The sequence below is a fragment of the Corythoichthys intestinalis genome, chromosome 12, assembly GCF_030265065.1.
Source record: "Corythoichthys intestinalis isolate RoL2023-P3 chromosome 12, ASM3026506v1, whole genome shotgun sequence".
NCBI lineage: Eukaryota > Metazoa > Chordata > Actinopteri > Syngnathiformes > Syngnathidae > Corythoichthys > Corythoichthys intestinalis.
Window position 1 is genome coordinate 8845755 of NC_080406.1, and position 20074 is coordinate 8865828.

The following is a 20074-nucleotide window of genomic DNA, read 5'->3' on the forward strand; positions in this document are numbered from 1 at the left end:
GTAATTTGTATCATAAGTTCTCTTCAACTGTGAGGGACGGAATGTAAAACAAAAATCCAGAAAATCACACTGTATAATTTTCAAATAATAAATTTGTATTTAACTGCATGGAGTAAGTATTTGATACATTACCAACTAGTAAATATTTCGGCTTTTTGTTCTATTTTAAGAACCCCTCCTGTTCTCCACTCATTACCGGAAGTAACTGCACCTGTTTGAACTTGTTACCTGTATAAAAGACACCTGTTCACATGCTCAAACAAACAAACTCCAACCTCTCCACAATGGCCAAGACCAAAAAGCTGTGTAAGGACATCAGGGATCAAATAATAGACCTGCACAAGGCTGGGATGGGCTACAGGAAAATAAGCAAGCAGCTTGGTGAGACGGTAACAACTGTTGGAGCGATTATTAGAAAATGGAAGTTCAAGTTGACGGTCAATCTGCCTCGTTCTGGGGCTCCATGCAAGATCTCACCTCGTGGGGCATCACTGATCATGAGGAAGGTGAGGGATCAGCCCAGAACTACACGGCAGGACCTGGTCAATGACCTGAAGAGAGCTGGAACCACAGTTTCGAAGAAAACCATCGGAAACACATTACGCCGTCATGGATTAAAATCCTACAGCGTACAGTGCATGTCCAGACAGGTCTAAAGTTTGCCACTGACCATCTGGATGATCCAGAGGAGCAATGGGGGAAGGTCATGTGGTCGGATGAGACCAAAATTTAACTTGGCTCGTCGTGTGTGGAGGAAAAAGAAGGATGAGTACAACCCTAAGAACACCATCCCAACCGTGAAACATGTAGGAGGAAACATCATTTTTTCGGGGCTGCCTCTCTGCCAAGGGTACAGGACGACTGCACCGTATTGAGGGGAGAATGGATGGGGCTATGTATCGTCACATCTTGGCTGACAACCTCCTTCCTTCAGTGAGAGCCCTGAAGATGGGTCGTGGCTGGGTCTTCCAGTATGACAACGACCCAAAGGACACAGCCAATGCATCTAAAGAGTGGCACCGTAAGAAGCATCTTAAGGTCCTGGAGTGGCCTAGCCATTCACCAGATCTGAAACCGATAGAAAATCTATGGAGGGAGCTGAAAATCCGTGTTGCCCGGCAGCAGCCCCAAAACCTGAAGGCTCTGGAGAAGATCTGCATGAAGGAGTGGGCCAAAATCCCTGCTGCAGTGTGTGCAAACCTTGTCAAGGACTACAGGAAACGTTTGGTATCTGTAATAGCAAACAAAGGTTTCTGTACCAAATATTAAGTTGGATTTTTGTGATGTATCAAATACTTATTTCATGCAATTAAATGCAAATTTATTATTTAAAAACCATACACTGTGATTTTCTGTTTTTTTTGTATTAGATTCCGTCCCTCACAGTTGAAGAGAACTTATTATACAAATTACAGACCTCTACATGGCTTGCAAGTGGGAAAACCAGCAAAATCGGCAGTGTATCAAATACTTGTTCTCCCCACAGTATATGCATAAAAGCTGTAAAGCATTAAAGCAAAGAACAAAAATGAATGAAATGACAACAACAACAAAAAGATTTTTATAATGGGTCAAAATTATTTTTCGAACAGATCAGGTGACTAGCACCTTAGACAGTCATTTGCTTTGCATATTATTTTAAAAAAAATTAGGGGAGGGCAATTTTATTTTTCAAATGATTTTTTTCTTTGTTTGAAAATATTTTTGGGGATTAAAGCAACTTTTTGGGGGAATGAACAATTTAGACGCAAATGTCCTAACCATAATATGGCCCCGAAACAAAAAGGATTGCTAAAATGAAAGAAAACGTTTTAAATTTAAAATTAAGTGTTCGAATGCAAATATTTGCGTCTTAAATATTTTTTCCTTTCAAAAACTTTTTTCTATGATTGAAATTTTTCTTTTTTTTGATTGAAGTGATTTTTTGTTTGAAAATATATATTTTTTGTTTGAAGCAACTTATTTTTTTGATTGAATAATAAAGACACAAATGTCCTAGCCAAAATGTGGCCTAAACGCAAAACAACATTACTTCAATAAAAAACAAAAAACAAAAATTGTCTTCAATCAAAACAAAAATTCAAAGAAAAATTGCTTTCAAAATACATTTTGAGTTTCAAATGTATTTTTGCATTCAAACACATTTTTTAAATCTACAAATCTACCTCCATATGGCTCCACCCTGGGGATACAATTTTTGACTGGGGTAACTACATTGGCACGACATCGGCGGGCGTACCTTATTCAACGGATAATGATCTTGGCGTTTCGGGGTCATCAACATGTTGTGCCCCCCCCCGGCCCAAAAATCAAACCGTAAATGTAAATCAAAATGTACTTGATTTAGTTTATACTAGTGCTGCAACGATTAATCGATTAACTCGAGTAATTCAATTAGAAAAAAAGATTCAAATGAAATTTTGCTGCTTCGAGTATTCGTTTAATTAAAGTGGCGTTGTAATGGTCTGTTTTGAGTGTTTGCATGGATTTTTATTGATTTGGGGACATAACTCATTTCACATGGCTAAATCCTGCTGCTCCCTGTTAAGACCAACATAAGCTAGGTTTTTGTTTGAGATGTTTTTTTAATGCATTCTTAATGTAGTTTATAGGTATATTTAGCCATTTTTTGTGTGAATATGTGTTTGAACCATTTGTTAATGTAAACAAAAAACAACATTAGCATTTTATAGCATTTCAGCAAGCGAACTTTTGCTATGTATGTTAGCCAGTTGTTCTTTTGTTGTATTTGCGTAGATCCTCATTTGTTTTTTCCACTCAGGTATTTTATATTTTTATGCTCCTTATCCGATTACTCGATTATTCGAACTAACTAGTTCATCGATTAATCGACTACTACAATCGATAGCTACAGCCCTATTTCATACCCATAACATATACAGGGTGACCCAAAAAAAAAAACGGGCCCCAACTCTAATTAGGCCCCGTTTCTTAGTGTTTTGTCCGAATGAAATGAAACTTTGGTCATAACTAGTTTATTTTATTCAAAACATCACATCAAAACACTAGGGTCTTTGGCCTTTTTTCCTCCGTTCTACAGCATATGTTCTAGATGGCCTCCATTTAGCTCCATGCATTTCTTGAGGCGCTACTTCATTGGGTCTGGAGGACCCCCAGAAGACATTTGTCTTGGAGTTCGCCTTTCCATCAAGATGGAAGTGGGCTTCATCTAATGAAGTAGCCACCAAGCCCCTGCACTCTCCTAAGTGCATGGTGTGGGCTGCAATCTCGGCCAGAGGCATCAATGGACCAATCTTCATCGAAGAATCTGGCGCAGCAGTGACAGTCACCAAGGAGCGGTATGTGGAGGTCCTCAAAACCTTCAAGAATAAGCTCCAGACCATCTACCCGTCGCTCATGAGCAAGTTCTGGTTCCAGCAAGACGGAGCAAGTTCTCACACCTCAAATCTGTCCCGAGATTGGCTGAAAGAGAACTTCGGAGGCCGAGTGATCAGTCTCAAGACTGATTTTGAGTGGGCACCCCATAGCCCGGACCTAAGCCCCCCAGATTTTTTTCTTTGGGGCTATCTTAAGGACAGAGTCTACGCAGGGAAACACAGAACCATCACGGAACTCAAGAAAGCCATCTGGGAGGAGATGAGAGCCATTACCAATTCAGTCTGTAAGAACGTCATGGACAACTTCGTGCTGCGCCTCAAGAAATGCATGGAGCTAAATGGAGGCCATCTAGTACATATGCTGTAGAACGGAGAAAAAAAGGCCAAAGACCCTAGTGTTTTGATGTGATGTTTTGAATATAATAAACTAGTTATGACAAAAGTTTCATTTCATTCGGACAAAACACTAAGAAACGGGGCCTAGTTAGAGTTGGGGCTCTTTTTTTTGGGGTCACCCTGTATTCATATTCACTAGATTTGAGAAAATTTTGTATAAATACAATTTTGTATCTTGGCAATACAAGATGTCGCGATACGCAATTTGTAAAAAATGCATCGCGATAAATAGACTAGATGCATTGCCATATGATTTGAGCAATATAGCCTATATTTATTTTAGTTACCGTAATTTCAGACAACACAGCCATGGGAGGAGCTTGACTTTGCTTGAAAGCTCAATCTTGGTCTCACACAAAAATACACACGGTCCCAGGCTTCAACTGGGACCGTGTGCTTTGGTCAGATGAGACCGAGATTGAGCTTTTTGGCAACAAACACTCTAAGTGGGTCTGGCGTGCCACAAAAGATGTGCATGCTGAAAAGCACCTCATACCCACTGTGAAGTATGGGGGTGGGTCAGTGATGCTGTGGGACTGTTTCGCTTCCAAAGGCCCTGGGAACCTTGTTAGGGTGCATGGCATCATGAATGCTTTGAAATACCAGGACATTTTAAATCAAAATCTGTTGCCCTCTGCCCGAAAGCTGAAGATGGGTCGTCACTGGGTCTTTCAGCAAGACAATGACCCTAAACATATGGCCAAATCTAGAGCTGAAACGAATACTCGAGCAACTCGAGTAACTTGAGTTTAAAAACTGATCCGAGTAATTTTATTCACCTCGAGTAATCGTTTATTTTGACAGCTCTAAGCATCACGTTTTGCTCGGACTACTTTTAATGCGGGACAACGCGCTGATGTCACGTGCGTAGAGGAAGAAGCAAAAAAAATAACTTACTGCAGCCGACAACCGCTACAAACAACGGCGACGTTGCTAAATACTAGCCCGCACATGCTACGTTAGTTGCAGGTAGCGTCCGATGAGTCTCATAGAGATCACATGTATGTTGAACTAGATGCACAATGACAGACTAGGCCGCGTCTGGGCTGCGTTAGCAAACAGCCGCCATCTTAAAGCAGTAGAGCGCTAAGCGCTAATAAAGAGCGCTAAACGCTAATATATAAGATTAACGTTACTGTCATTACTAGCTCACCTTACGTTAGCCCTGCGGAGGGCTAGGTTTCAATTAATTAAGACCACTTTCGATGCGTGGCTAACGTGTCTTACATACAGGCTTTAACATAACATAGCGTTGTGGAGTGATGAGGGTGTCAAATAAAAACTCAATAATGCTAACTATCAATTTTAGCTCAGTAGTCATTGCTGGATAAAACACCAAGTAGGACTAGTCCCTAATGTGCTCCAATACAGCCTGTATCATACATTTATTTTGAACACTGCAAAAACTCAAAATCCTATCAGGACTTGCAGTTTAGACTAACTTAAAACTTAACTAGAACTTAAAAATGGCTTGACACAAAGAGAAATTCAATTGAAACACGTGGGAAAAAATTCTAACTTTTAAGTGATGTGTGTTATCAGGCGTAACGGCATTTTTAGGTAAGATATATATATATTTTTTAATAAGATCTAAAAGTTTTTTGAGTGAAAGTAGTGAATTAGTCTTTTTTTTAATTTAAATTCTAGTTACATCTGAGATGCAATTGTTGGCTGTTTTCAACAATATACATCAAAAATAAAGACATTGATTGACTGAAAATGATAAAATGTCTTGTTTTCTCATGTATATCTATAATTGCTCTTCACCTGAAAATATATTTGTTTTATCCAATTACTCGATTAATCGATAGAATTTTCAGTCGATTACTCGATTACTAAAATATTCGATAGCTGCAGCCCTAGCCAAATCTACACTGAAATGGTTCACCAGACACAAAATCAAGCTCCTCCATGGCCATCTCTGTCCCCGGACCTTGTTTTGTTGGCAAAAGGGGGTTGTACAAAGTATTAACACCAGGGGTGCTAATAATTGCGACACACATTATTTGATGTCAAATAATTATTTCTTTACGTGGGATTTTTTTCCCCACTGAATAAATGCACTTGTTTTGAAGGTTGGATTTTTCTCTTTTTTTCCATTAAGGTCCCATATTATTTGAATAAAAAAAAATTCTTAGAAGCTAAAAAACACATCTTTCCCAGGGGTGCCAATAATTATGGAGGGCACTTTAGTATCATGATGTATCGTATTGTGACCCTGTCATATAGGGATGTATCGTATTTTGAGTTTAAATGTTGCAAATGCATGTTTCTGATAAGGATATGTATGTTCCCGCCCCTTTTGTACGTCTGTGTTGAGTACCTGAGCTGGTGAGTGAATGACACGACTTGGACTTTACAATGAGTGTAATCAAATTTGCCGTGGCTATCCAGCCCTCAGTGGAGGTGTTGAGGTTACGCACTAACCTGCAACAAACAAAAAGAAACAAACTGTGTTATTTGTGATTCCGAAATGGATTGGTCAGTGATAAATGATGGCTATTCCGGCTCACCACTGTCCGTCCTCCCCCTCCTTCACCAGCTGCACAACTTCTCCGCTTTTTACCGCCACGTCTTGGTTGGAACTTTTCTCATAGTCCGCCGTTGCCGTGTATTTACCAGCGCACTGTTCACAAAAGTATTAAGTGATTAAAATGGTGTCTCTTGTGAAGGTTGCAGATCTTTACATTATGTGACAATTGTACATACTTTATATGAAATCAACTCAAAATGAGATAAGTATAGCAGTATAAGAACTGTATTTTTGAAAACATTAAGGCTTCTGGAGAAATTATCGGAAAAAAATACATTTTTGGAGATTTTTTTGGTGATATCACATATGATCTTTGCTCCTTAACCCATTGGTTTTGTCTGCTATTAGCATAACCTCTTTTCTGATTGGCTGAGAAATTTTATTTAAAACAAAACAAATATATATGGCGGAAAACACAGACAAGACTAAAAAAGCAGTTTCTGCTCTTGCGCCCCTCTTTAAAATAAAACGCTCTATTTTAAGCCAAAAGAGTTGTGTTTGATAGAACAATATGTCTATATGCTGCAACAGCAGATTCATGGCGCATTTAGCCCCCAAACTATTTTTAATTTGTCCGTTTTTCCCTGGAAATCCCCGTTTACAGACATCGCTTTTGTTTCAACCAAGCCATAAAAAGAAGGTGATTATATTTCTTATTCAAAATGTCTTTCATTTTTAGCTTAGAATCATTAATTAATATCTGGTATTTTGTTTGAAAAAAAAAAAAAAACACTTAAAAAAATTATTCACTCGCATATTTTAAAGTTTTTAAAAAATTACGTCACAATGAAAAAATGGTGTCCGTAAATAAGTCACGGATATCTACCTCAAAACTATGGCTTAATTTTTTTTTTTTGTTACTGTCGCATTTTCCCCGATATTTTAGATGATAAATAATCGATCCAAACAGAGGAACTGAAAACAAAAACATTTAAATGGGTACATATATGAAAAAGAACATCTCGACCACTCCTTGATGTCTGCGATTTCTGCATCGCGACCCTTGTTATATTACCATGTTTCACCCATAAAATCCCTCCCAAAAATGAGTGTTTTCCGCCATATATACAGTATTTACTGCATATACAGGTAGTCCCCGGGTTACTACGTACCCGACTTATGTGATTTCGACTTTTCTACGCGTGTCTCGTCAGCTGTTTTTTCTCTAGTCTTTTTTTCGTAACTGTGTCTCGTCCGCCACCTTTGAGCATTGATGGTAAATACAGTATATTATTTGTCATTTAATTTTGTTCTTTATTAAGTCTAAATAATCTAAACGGTCGATATCTCATTATTGTATACATTTCTGGTATTTCATTATACAGGTAGTCCCCGGTTTACAAACGAGTTCCGTTCCTGTGCTGGCGACGTAACCTGGCTTTCCGCGTAAATCGTAGTTAACAATTTAAATACTTCTAAACAGCCTCTAAATTAAAAAAAAAAAAAAAAAAAAAAAAAAATCCAAAAACATGTATTATAAATCATTGTACTGTCCTAACGTTGGAGCTAAGTCCTAGCTAGACAGTGAGTGGATCTCCAAAATGACGATATCAGATGTCCGTGTGGTTTGCTGACTTTATTCAGCTGCTTATATCAACACTTGCAGAATTAAACTAAAATAAAATAAAATTAAATCAGTCTCATCTTCAATTATAGCATTTCAAATTTGCGTTTACAAGCAGTTGCTGATACAGCAATAACAAACAATTAGCATGTATCAATTAGCGTCTGCACATCATCAAAGACAATCACATGAACTCGTCCCCAAGTATTCGACCACAATTGAAAACGCACAATAATTAGTACAAACAAAAGGTGTTATCATATATAGCCGTCGCCTCTGGATGCTTCACAAGTAACAAATGTGCGCGCAGGCTGTCACCTCTTTCACTCGGCTGCGCTCTTCGTCATGTGTGAGTGTGTGGTGGGGTGGGTGCGTGTGTGTGTACATGCGCTCGCGTGCGGAAGTACTACCTCCTCTACGCTTCCTGCACAAAAATAAAGGCATGCATCACAAAACAAATGTCAACATAAAAAAAACAACGACGAGACTCTGGCGTCGTAAAGTTGAAATCACGTTAGTCCGGTACGTTGCAATCTGGGGATTAACTGTAGTGGTGTTTAGCAAGTCATGTACTTCAGTACTCAGAATCACTCGGAATCAGACATTAGGGGTGTAACGGTACACAAAAATCTCGGTTCGGTACGTACCTCGGTTTTGAGGTCACGGTTCGGTTCATTTTCGGTACAGTAAGAAAACAAAATGCAAAATATAAATGTGCTAGTTGTTTGTTACACACTTTTGTGCTTTCAACAATAGGAACATTAGCCTCTACAAAGCTGGAATTCTGGTCAACAATAGAAAATACAATATTCTGAAATGTAGAAATTTTGAAAAACAAAATAAAAATAACTTTGGCTAAGACTTTTTCTTTAAAATAAATATCTGATGTGCAAAATTGAACTGTTGCAACACTGAAGTGAAGAGTTGTTCCATCTATATTCTTTTTTAATTTGAATTCCCCACCCAGAAGGCCAACCATCTTCCATGTTAACATTTAACCATTACCCACGCTGCTCACTGCACTTCTGAGTGGTGCGACGGCCCTGGCCGTTTAATTGTTATCTTTTTTGAGACTGTCAGTCATCTGATTGCCGCGTCCGCCAGCTGGCTGCCTCCCCTCCCAACGTGGCGTACTCTGATTGACGCCAGACGGGCTGACGACGTCACCGCCGCTGACGGGCCACCCGAACTAGCCGCTGTCTGACATGTATCCATTATGCAGCGCTTTGTTTACATTTGCGGCAATAACGACACTTTACGGCAGCTAATCCGATACACGGTAATACGGCTCTGGGTAATACTATTAGGCCGTTGTTTGAGCTTGCATACCCGCGTGTGTGTTGTATTGTTAACCAAATAAAGGCCGCGTTAACAAAAGTCATCTGACCGCTCGTCATTATACAGTCAACACTCAAAGAGTTCGCTACTTCGCATTTGACAGCATACGTGCCGCGTACCTCCTCGCCAGCTGTTAGCTCGCTATTCATTCACCTGTGCATTTGATCGCTATTTTGTTACACTCCCGCTTTTTCGGTGAGGTATTTTGTGTTCATTCGTTATTGGATCGTTTTTGTTCACCACTGTAAATAAGAGCATCGCAGCAGTAGAGGTAAACTGCCGTTTTCGTTCAACCCGTTTTGTTTAGTGTAGAAGCCAGGTTAGTGGCTGTATTGTTTTTTCTTTTTTACAATCAGTGTTTACTTAGCGGGTGGGGTTCAAGTGTAGTTTCATTTTTGTTGTTGTTTTGGCCTGAGCTTACGCTGAAGCTAGCTTCTTCCACATTTTGTGTATTTTGTTCATTGCGAGTTCGACTTGTGTGAATAAATTTGTGTCCACTTGCAACTTGTGTGCGTGTCTCGTTTTATGTTACGCCCTTAGCAGCCGTCCGTGGGACGTAACAGTGGGATTATGGGAAGCATGAGCGGGCATTCCGCGCTTGCGTTAAATGCGTCAAATATTTTAACGTGATTAATTCAAAAAAATTAATTACCGCCCGTTTACACGCTAAGTTTGACAGCACTTTACGTTTCGTCAGAAACTCGTTCGGTACGCCCTCGTACCGAACCGAGGACCCCGAACCGAAACGGTTCAATACAAATACATGTACCGTTACACCCTTATCAGACATTTTTGAAAAAATGATTTATTCACTATAAACATGAAAACGCATAAGACTCACAAGCTTCTTGGCGTTGTCCTCCTCTGCATCAGAGTTGAGAGGATCTTCGCCACTAGAGTAGCCTTCATGCTCCTCTGATGCATCGAGCGACAGGGAGGTCTTGTTCCAGCCTAAGGGGAGATCAGATGAAGTGGGATACAAGGTTAGTTCATGAAACACTGGACATGTGTTTGACCTATGTTTAATTTTGAAAATGTACTCTCCCTTAAAGTACACTTATTTGGCATATTTGAGCTGTGGCAAGATTCGTGATGCCTATTTGGAACATTCCTCGGCACTCTCTGATTCTGAACCAAAAGTGTTTTTTGAGCATTTTTGACATTTGGAAAAAAGCGTAGAAAAGTGCTAAAACTGGGCCCCTGTAAAAGTACATTTTTTGGCATAGGCGGAGTTTGACTTTTGGGGCGGGGGGGCACAAAATGTTGATGAACCCGAAACGCAGTGTCAGCAATATAATTAACTTACAAGAAAATTTTTAATAATCATAATAACCAATGTTTTTAATAATCATAATAACCAATGTAGTTACCCCAGTCAAAAATTGTATCCCCTGAGCAAAGCCATGTGGAAGTAGATTTGTGTCTTTATTATTCAATTAAAAAAAGTTTCTTCAATAAAAATATGTATTTTCAACCCCCCAAAAAAGTCCCTTCAATCAAAAAAAAAAAAAAAAAAAAAAGGGAATGCAAAAATAAATTTGAAACTCAGAAAAATGCATGTGAAAGCTATTTTTCTTTAATATATTTTTTTTTTGATTGGAGTTCCCCCCCCCCCCCCCCCCCCAAAAAATAAGTTCCTTAAAAAATATACATTTTTGAAGAAGAAAAATCAATAAAAAAAAGAAAAATTTCAATCATAGAAAACGTTTTTCAATTGAAAAAGTTTTCTTTGATTGAAGCAATCTCTTTTGTGTTTGGGCCATATTATGGGTAGGACATTTGTGTCTAAATCATTCAATTCCAAAAAAAAGTTCAATCAACTTCAATCCAAAAAAAAAAAAAAAAAAAAAAAAAAAAATTTCAATCAAAGAAAAAAATGTTTAAAAAAATTAAATTGCCCTCCCCTAATATTTTTTTGGGGGGGAAATTATATGCAAAGCAAATGACCATCTAAGGTGCTAGTCACATGATCTGTTTAAAAAATAATTTTGACCCATTATAGAAATATACTTTTTTTTTCATTTCATTCATTTTTGTTGCAGTTTTATTGCTTTACAACTTTTATATATATATGAAAGTCAATTTCATGCAATGAAACTTTTTGGCCACCGGGGGGGCTCCCTGCCCCCCCCTTAAAATCCGCTTATGGTTTTTGGGCTGTGCCAAGAGTTCTGATGCGTGTTTGGAACATTTCCCCGCACTCCCTGGACAAAAGTTTTTTTTTTTTTTTTTTGCCTTTTTGAAAATTTGAAAAAAGAATACAATGCAATTGTATGCAATACAAGCATACAATAATGCAAAGTCCTGGCCCTGCTCAGGTGGAGAGGGGGAGACCTCTTTGAGAGAACACAGTCAATGCCATGAATCGTTATGGATAGACTTATGGATGAATATTGAAAGTTACCCTTAAAGCCGAATGGTGTGGGGTCACTCTGGCGCTTAGTCTTGTGATCAGGGCTGGTTGGAGACCCTAAAAATATAAGGTAGTATGCATGTTAGCGCAAGATGATAGAACACACCATCCAAAGAGCAAATCCTAAGGAGGTAAGTACTACAGCAACCACAAGCAGAGGCTAGTATTTACTTTCTAAATTTTTTTTCATACTTATTTGCTCATGCTCTTTGGTTAGAGTCAAGTACAAGCGAAGCAAGTGGGAAAAAGTTTTACCAAGCAAGACTGGGCTAAGGAGCATATGCTGTCTCTATCTAGAATCTAAAACACTATCCACCAACGGTAATGGGTCAGAAGAGCGCATATATATGTAAAAAAAAAAAAAAAACTGATGATTTATTTTTATGCCATCAAAATGTCAAATTAGCTACGGGAAAAGCATCGGGACTGCACTGAATGATGCTGCTAATACTGCTACGTGATACCTGGACAAAGCAGAATGGTGATGGGCAAAGTGAAGCTTTTATCATCTGTGTTTGGTGGCTCTGTGGAGGTAAGCATGCAGTGTTGGATCTTACAATGAACTATTATGATTCACTAAATCTTCAATTATTTAGCCTATAAGATTCATACTTGATTCAGATCTTAGATAAGCTTTCTCATAAGATCTTTCATACCAGCAGTGAGTTATCTTAAGGAACAGGGGGCAGGGAATCAACAAACAATGGCTGCAGCGATAAGAGCTTATTTTAACTAAGAGCTATGATTAAATAGGCCAGCTGTGTATATTTTCTCATATTTGTAGTGATGCCCCCCCCATGTGTTCCTATGATAAGTACCGTATTTTTTCGGACTGTAAGGGGCAATATTTCCACAGTATGGCCGAGTGTGCAAGATACTCTGTAGCGGCTTATGTGTGAAATGACTGACACATTATTCTATCATTTCACATGTTATTTTCACACTAAACCGCAAGAGGGCACCTGTGTTTCACCTTTGGTGGGAACTTATAAAAACCAATTAAAACAACTGAGAAGGGCCAAACAAAATTTCACCGGAAAAGAAAATCATATTCTGCAAATTACAAGCTGCAAGTAGTCAAATATGCAGCTGAAAACAGTAATAGAGCGGCAGAAAGATAGTTTGTAGTTAGCAAGAACCTTGTAAGGGACTGGCGAAACATGGGGGTTACTCTTACTGAAATGAAAAAAACAAAAAAAGCTAATTGTGGGCTAAAAGCTAGAGGAACGACTTTGCACATGTGTGCTGAGTAACTCTTAATAGCTATGTTACGTTAACATCTCGGCCACAGTCTCAGTTCGTTGTTTTTGTGTCATGTAATATTAGTATACGTACACTTATTCAGCCTGTTGTTCTCCATTCTATTTTTACCTTAAATTGCCTTACAAAATGACAAGTCTGTTCTTGGTGTTGGATTTTATCAAATAAATTTCCCTAAAAAAATGTGACTTACAGTGGGGAAAATAAGTATTTAGTCAACCACTAATTGTGCAAGATCTCCCACTTGAAAATATTATAGAGGCCTGTAATTGTCAACATGGGTAAACCTCAACCATGAGAGACAGAATGTGGGAAAAAAAACTGAAAATAACATTGCTTGATTTTTAAAGAATTTATTTGCAAATCATGGTGGAAAATAAGTATTTGGTCTATACAAAAAGTTCATCTCAATACAGTGGTACCTCTACATACGAATTTAATTCGTTCCAGGACCTTGTTTGTAAGTCGAAATGGTCGTATGTCGAGCAGGATTTTCCCATAGGAATACATTATAATTCCATTAATTCGTTCCAAAGCCTAAAAACATACACTAAATTCTTAATAAATACTGCTGGCACTGTTACAAATGGCAATTAAACATAGAAAAACAAATAAGTTATAAATAAATAAGTCAGAATAATATAATAATAATAAGAATAATTAATAATTATTCCTGTAAATAATGTAACGAATTGGATTCTAATATGGCGGACACTTTTTACTGTCCCTGAACGCACCGCGAAGCTGACGTCACGGTGAGATAGGTCGGTGCGGTAGAGATAATACTTTCGTTTTCTTGAGAGCAGTCAACTGCTTAAGACAATGGGCGTTTTGTGTTGGATAAGTTCTTAAATAAATGATAAAAACGTGACGAAGCTGGCGATTTCCTTGGCAATGTTACCACAATAATAATTGTCACCTTAACTTATAAATAGTGGCGAACGGTGGTCGGAAGAGGACCATGGAGCTGTATTGTTGAGCCAGTTCAGGGACGCGCACACCAAGCTCATATTTTTCTATAACTTGCATCTTCATTTCAAAGGTAAGCATCACTTTTTTCCTTGTTTCTCCAACTGTATCAACTTTTTTTGAAAACTGTGTTGATTTCTCACACAAGAAAATCCACCGTGCGTTCGTTTGCAGTGCTGTCATGTCGTCGTATTTCGAGCAACTCGTCGGATGTAGAAACAAATGGCGGCTCAAATTTTACGTCGGATGTCGAAAAGATCGTGTGTCGAAGTGATCGTATGTAGAGGTACCACTGTACTTTGTTATGTACCCTTTGTTGGCAATAACAGAGGCCAAACGTTTTCTGTAACGCTTCACAAGCTTTTTACACACTGTTGCTGGTATTTTGGCCCATTCCTCAATCTCCTCTAGAGCAATGGTGCTTTGGGGCTGTCGTTGGGCAACACGGACTTTCAACTCCCTCCGCACCCCGTGGCGTCAAAATGATAACAAGAACGGGGAGCAAAAATCCCAGAACCACACGGGGGGACCAAGTGAATGACCTACAGAGAATTGGTACCACAGTAACTCAAATCCTACACTGCCAAACGTGACCCCCTGCTGAAGAAAGTACACGTCCAGGCCCATCTGCGGTTCGCTAGGGAGCATTTGGATGATCCAGAAGAGGACTGGGAGAATGTGTTATGGTCACATGAAACCAAAATAGAACTTTTTGGTAGAAACACAGGTTCTGTTGTTTGGAGGAAAAAGAATACTGAATTGCACCATACCCACTGTGAAGCATAAGGGTGGAAACATCATGCTTTGGGGCTGTTTTTCTGCAAAGGGACCAGGATGACTGATGCGTGTAAAGCAGTGCTTCTCAATTATTTTCTGTTATGCCCCCCCAAGGAAGACGTAAATGTTTCGCGCCCCCCCAACTCTCTGCCGCCACTGTAAGTAGTATCATTCGTCTATATTACTATTATAAGTACGCCTCAGCCTAACATTGTGTCCTTTTTTTTCTATTAAAGAAAAAAAGTAACATAGATCAACTTATAATAAAGTATAACTTTTTTAACATTGTGTTGCTTGCAGTGTTGTTAATAACGGCGTTACAATATAACGGCGTTACTAACGGCGTTATTTTTTCAGTAATGAGTAATCTAATTAATTACTTTTCTCATCTTGGTAACGCCGTTACCGTTACTGAGGCGGGAAAGGCGTGCGTTACTATGCGTTACTAAGTTGGTTGAATAAAAAAAAGTCAGAGAAACGGACTCACGGGAACGAGAGCAGAGCAGGAGTGGGGAAGACGCCGTTGCAACCGCGATGCTAGGTGGCTCCAATAATACCTGACTGCAGCCATAGCCGACAAACTACACCCACATGACACGGTAGATATCATATTATAGAACTAGATGCAGATGACAGACACTGCTGCATTGCCAACATGTTTTAAGGACTACATGCGTTTGTAAACAGCCGCCATCTTAAAGCAGTAGACCTCTCAGGAAGGCCCTGATGTAGAGATCCTTCCTAGCGAACCTAAGTAATTTTTTTTAAAATCTAAAATGCTCCTAAATCGGCAAAATCTTAACTTAAATCTATCTTTAAATGATGAAACAGTTTTAAAACTTACGCATGTTTAAAGTAGACAGAAGGGAACTAATGCAATAACGGGAGAAATTTTAACAACTTTAACGATTCATTCACAACTTTAAATGACTTCCACACATAGCAAAGGTTACTAGCTAGTTATCGCAATACCCTTTTGTCTAGTTAAGTTGAGGGTAAAGAATTGGGCTAGGGCCAATTGTCCCCCAAACCCTTTAAGCTTCACATTGTGTGACCTGTTTTTTTTTTGTTTTTTTGAGAAAAAAAATATATATCACTAGTTACTTTGCCAAGTAACTAATTACTCTTACATTCAGGTAACTGAGTTACTAACGCAATTACTTTTTGGGAGAAGTAATTTGTAACTGTAATTAATTACTTTTTTAAAGTAAAATTAACAACACTGGTTGCTTGTAATAGAAAAGACTTAACGCGCATCAATTTGCCTGAAGTTAAAAAAAAAAAAAAAAGTCACATCCAAACTGTAAAAATACACTCAAGGTACATTTTTGACCATTTGATACTGAAAAATAAAATGTAATAAAATCAGTAAATAATAACAAATTCAAATTGATTAGAAACATTTACTCTTCAGGACAACATGCCAAAAAATTTGACCGAAAAAAAACAAAACTGAATAGAAGGGGGGAAAAAGGTCTTTGGACAGAAGGAAAGTTTTTATTTTCGCTGATTCACCACAGTGCTCACTGGTTTACTGATATAACACTGACAAAGCAGGACGATTGTGACAATTGGCAATATTCGGCACGTTTTCGCTGAAAAACAATCAAGCGGCTTATCAATGAGATTGTGGTCTAATGTCTTTAAGTGGCGTCTTAACTGATTTGGCTTCTCCGCTATAATCATTTTTAGACTCAGTAAACAGTGGTCTTTCCTCATTTCCCACTATATTAAAAGTCAAAGGCAAACGGCCCGAAAAAAGCGCATTCTCGGCGGCCGAGGGAGAACCGTAGGTGAGGGCGGTGGTCGTGACGATCCCAAGCCGAAAACGGCACTTCTCGGCCGGACACGTGAGAACCGAAGACAGTGGGTTGCTGCGTGAGTCCAGCTCTGCATGAGTCTCTTCCGTGTGCTCTTGCTTACTTCAAAAATACTGCACGCACTTTGAAAATGAGAGCGCCACTGCCACCCACGGAGTGGATGTGCAAGTACACTTTATTCTAGTACGGCAAAAAAAAAAAAAAAAAAAAGCATGTTCCCCGAGGTCACTCGCGCCCCCCCTGGCATCGCTCTGCGCCCCCCTGGGGGGGCGCGCCCCACCATTTGAGAAGTACTGGTGTAAAGGAAAGAATGAATGGGGCCATGTATCTAGAGATTTTGAGTGAAAATCTCCTTCCATCAGCAAGGGCATTGAAGATGAGACGTGGCAGGGTCTTTCAGCATGACAATGATCCCAAACACACAGCCGGGGCAGTGAAAAGTCCGTGTTCCCCAACGACAGCCCCAAAACATCACTGCTCTAGAGGAGATCTGCATGGAGGAATGGGCCAAAATACCAGCAACAGTGTGTGAAAAGCTTGTGAAGAGTTACAGAAAATGTTTGGCCTCCATTATTGCCAACAAAGGGTACATAACAGTATTGAGATGAACTTTTGGTATTTACCAAATACTTATTTTCCACTATGATTTGCAAATAAATTATTTAAAAATCAAACAATGTGATTTCCTGGTTTTTTTCCCCACATTCTGTCTCTCATGGTTGAGGTTTAACCATGTTGACAATTACAGGCCTCTCTAATATTTCCAAGTGGGAGAACTTGCACAATTAGTGGTTGACTAAATACTTATTTGCCCCACTGTATACTCCAGTGCCACTTAAAATGTTTTTCTTTCCACTCCATTGCGCATATTTGGCTAGTGCGACTTAAGTTCAGACCACAGGTCTTAATGCACAAATCTGATTTTTTTTCATATCAGATTTTTTGGTGTGTCCGTTCATACTGCCTTTGTCCATTGAGCTCGTTCAAGTGTTATGCATATGCATTAATTCGTAGTCCGACACACGCAGAGCAAACTGACCCGCATGCCCAGAAGCATCAACTTCAAATTGAACTGCTGCCCTCTGGGGGACACTATAGGTGTTTAAAAGCAAGAGCAAACAGACTGAGGAACAGTTTCTTTGCTAAATGTAACACCACATCACCCAATGTCCAATATTCATTTACATGCAATATACTGCACTATGTACAATACTTACTAAGTGCAATATTCAATGCCTCACTGTCAACTTCTGCTACTTCTATCCACACATATTCTATGTGGAATACTTATTTATGTGTAATATTAATGTGCAATATTCAATGCCTGACTGTCAACTTCTGCTACTTAACTTCTCACACATATTCTATGTGCAATACTTATTTACGTGCAATATTAATGTGCAATATTCAATGCCTTCACTGTCAATTGCTGCTACTTCACTTCAATTACTTGCACTGCCTGAACATATAGGATTACCTCACACATATTTTATGTTTATTTAGATTTTATACTTTTATTCTTGCAAGCCACTTCGAGTTTTTTAGTTGTCCTGCACTGAAAAGTGAGATGCTCCACAATTTAATTGTACAACTGTATAATGACAATAAAGGGCTATTCTATTCTATTCTAGAGATGTCCCGATCTAGAGATGTATTTGGATCGGATCAGACGCCGATATGGGCAAAAAAATGCGCATCGGTATCGGATCGGAACACTGGAAAAATTCCGATCCAGACTTCCGATCCAGTTATTTTTTGAAAGTCCGATCCGGGTTTTCCAGCGCACCGATTTACATAATCCATTCCAGTTTTTGCTTCGGTTTCCCTAAAATCCGGTCCTAAATTACGGCACACCTTCAACACACTACATTTACATTACCGTCTCCCAATTTAATTTTAATTAGGGCTGTCAAAATTACAATTAACGCACATGTCCCGCTCAGACAGATTTAAATGACAGTAGAGTGAAATGCCCACTTGTTAACTGTTTTATGGAGTTTTGCCGCCCTCTGCTGGCGCTTGGGTGTGACTGATTTTATAGGCTTCAGCACCCATGAGCATTGTGTAAGTAATTATTGACATCAACAACGGCGGGCTACTAGTTTATTTTTTGATTGAAAATTTTACAAATTTTATTAAAACGAAAACATTAAGAGGGGTTTTAATATAAAATTTCTATAACTTGTACTAACATTTTTCAGAACCACAAGTCTTTCTATCCATGGATCGGTTTAACAGAATGTTAATAATGTTAATGCCATCTTGTTGATTTATTGTTATAATAAACAAATACAGTCCTTATGTACCTACCGTATGTTGAATGTATATCAATCTTGTGTGTTATCTTTCCATTCCAACAATTTATTTTGCAGAATATATATAATTTACAGAAAAATATGGCATATTTTATAGATGGTTTGAATTGCGATTAATTAATTTTTAAGCTGTAATTAACTCGATTAAAAATTTTAATCATTTGACAGCCCTAATTTTAATATGTAATATTTATCACCAGTACTTTAGTATATTGCTATTGGACGTTAGAAACTTAACATTTTTTAAAATAGTTTTGTGCAGTTGTTACCTTAAAAAATAAAATTTCTAGACACTTGAACGTGCTTCTCACATTTTCCCTAAATGCCTTGTGGGGTGTTCTTTATGAATGTCAAACCTCCCAGAACAGGCCTAATGATCTGATGTGAAAGGACAAGATGACCTGCAGTTACCTTTCTGAGCTTTGAGGTTACTGAAGCCCTGTAAAGTAAATCGCTTTTTAGCTGCCGCACTTCTGTCTGAGGTAGGGCTTGAGGCTCTCTCTTCCGACCCAAAGGAAATGCAAGAGGAACAGGAAGATAATACAAAAATAGAGGAAAGGCGCAAGGTAAGTAGAAAGACACTCAAAGGAAGGAAACATGAGGAATGACATGAATCAAACAAGAATTGGGAATAAAGGTGTAGTTATCATGTATGAATATAGCCTGAAACCCTCCCAAAATGTTACCTTTCCCTGCTGACTTTGACGAAGGAGAAGAATTGGAATCGAGAATGCATTGTTCTGCTTTCCTCTCATCTCCTTTCTTCAAACTTCTTTGGCCCATCTTGAATGGACTGCTGCTGGACATAAGTCAAGAATTTTAGCTTGGAAAACATAATTTTCAAGCAGGCCCGGCCCTCAGTGACAAGGTGCCCTAGGGGATGCTTGGACAGTAACTGAAGAAATAGCCAAGAACATGAATTTTGGTTGTCTGTAGTGCTGCAATGCATGCTATGAGGCATGTTGAATGACAACAGTGTTGACAGCAGGTGGATCTGCTAACATACTGTAAGCTTGGATTCCTCCTTCCTGCCTCTTATGTGCTACAAAATAGCAAGTGGCTAATACACCCCAGGTTGGAAACAGCCCACATTTTTTCTAGGGCTGTCAAACAATTAAAATTTTTAAATGAGTTAATCACATCTTAAAAATTAATTAATCGTAATTAATCGCAATTTAAACCATCTCTAAAATATGCCATGTTTTTCTGTAAATTATTGTTGGAATGGAAAGATAAGAAACAAGACGGATATATAGACTCAACATACTGTACATAAGTACTGTATTTGTTTATTATAACAATAAATCCACAAGATGGCATTAAGATTATT

At 38.6% G+C, this 20074-nt stretch overlaps 1 protein-coding gene across 16 annotated transcripts in view; it reads right to left on the minus strand.

Annotated features, from left to right (window-relative positions):
* LOC130927028 (guanine nucleotide exchange factor DBS-like) overlaps positions 1–20074 on the minus strand; it is a 116443-nt gene that overhangs the window by 7202 nt on the left and 89167 nt on the right. For 8 of the 16 annotated variants that reach the window (XM_057852488.1, XM_057852491.1, XM_057852487.1 and 5 more), the window contains 7 exons: positions 19431–19543; positions 19156–19245; positions 12068–12127; positions 11595–11660; positions 10032–10141; positions 6269–6381; positions 6079–6182 (listed from right to left, as the gene is read on the minus strand). In XM_057852488.1, coding sequence (XP_057708471.1) covers positions 6079–6182; positions 6269–6381; positions 10032–10141; positions 11595–11660; positions 12068–12127; positions 19156–19245; positions 19431–19543 — 656 coding nt within the window. Of the gene's footprint in view, positions 1–6078; positions 6183–6268; positions 6382–10031; positions 10142–11594; positions 11661–12067; positions 12128–17211; positions 17522–19155; positions 19246–19430; positions 19544–20074 lie in introns of those variants that run through there. The other 8 variants (XM_057852493.1, XM_057852480.1, XM_057852482.1 and 5 more) reach the window with 5 other exon arrangements.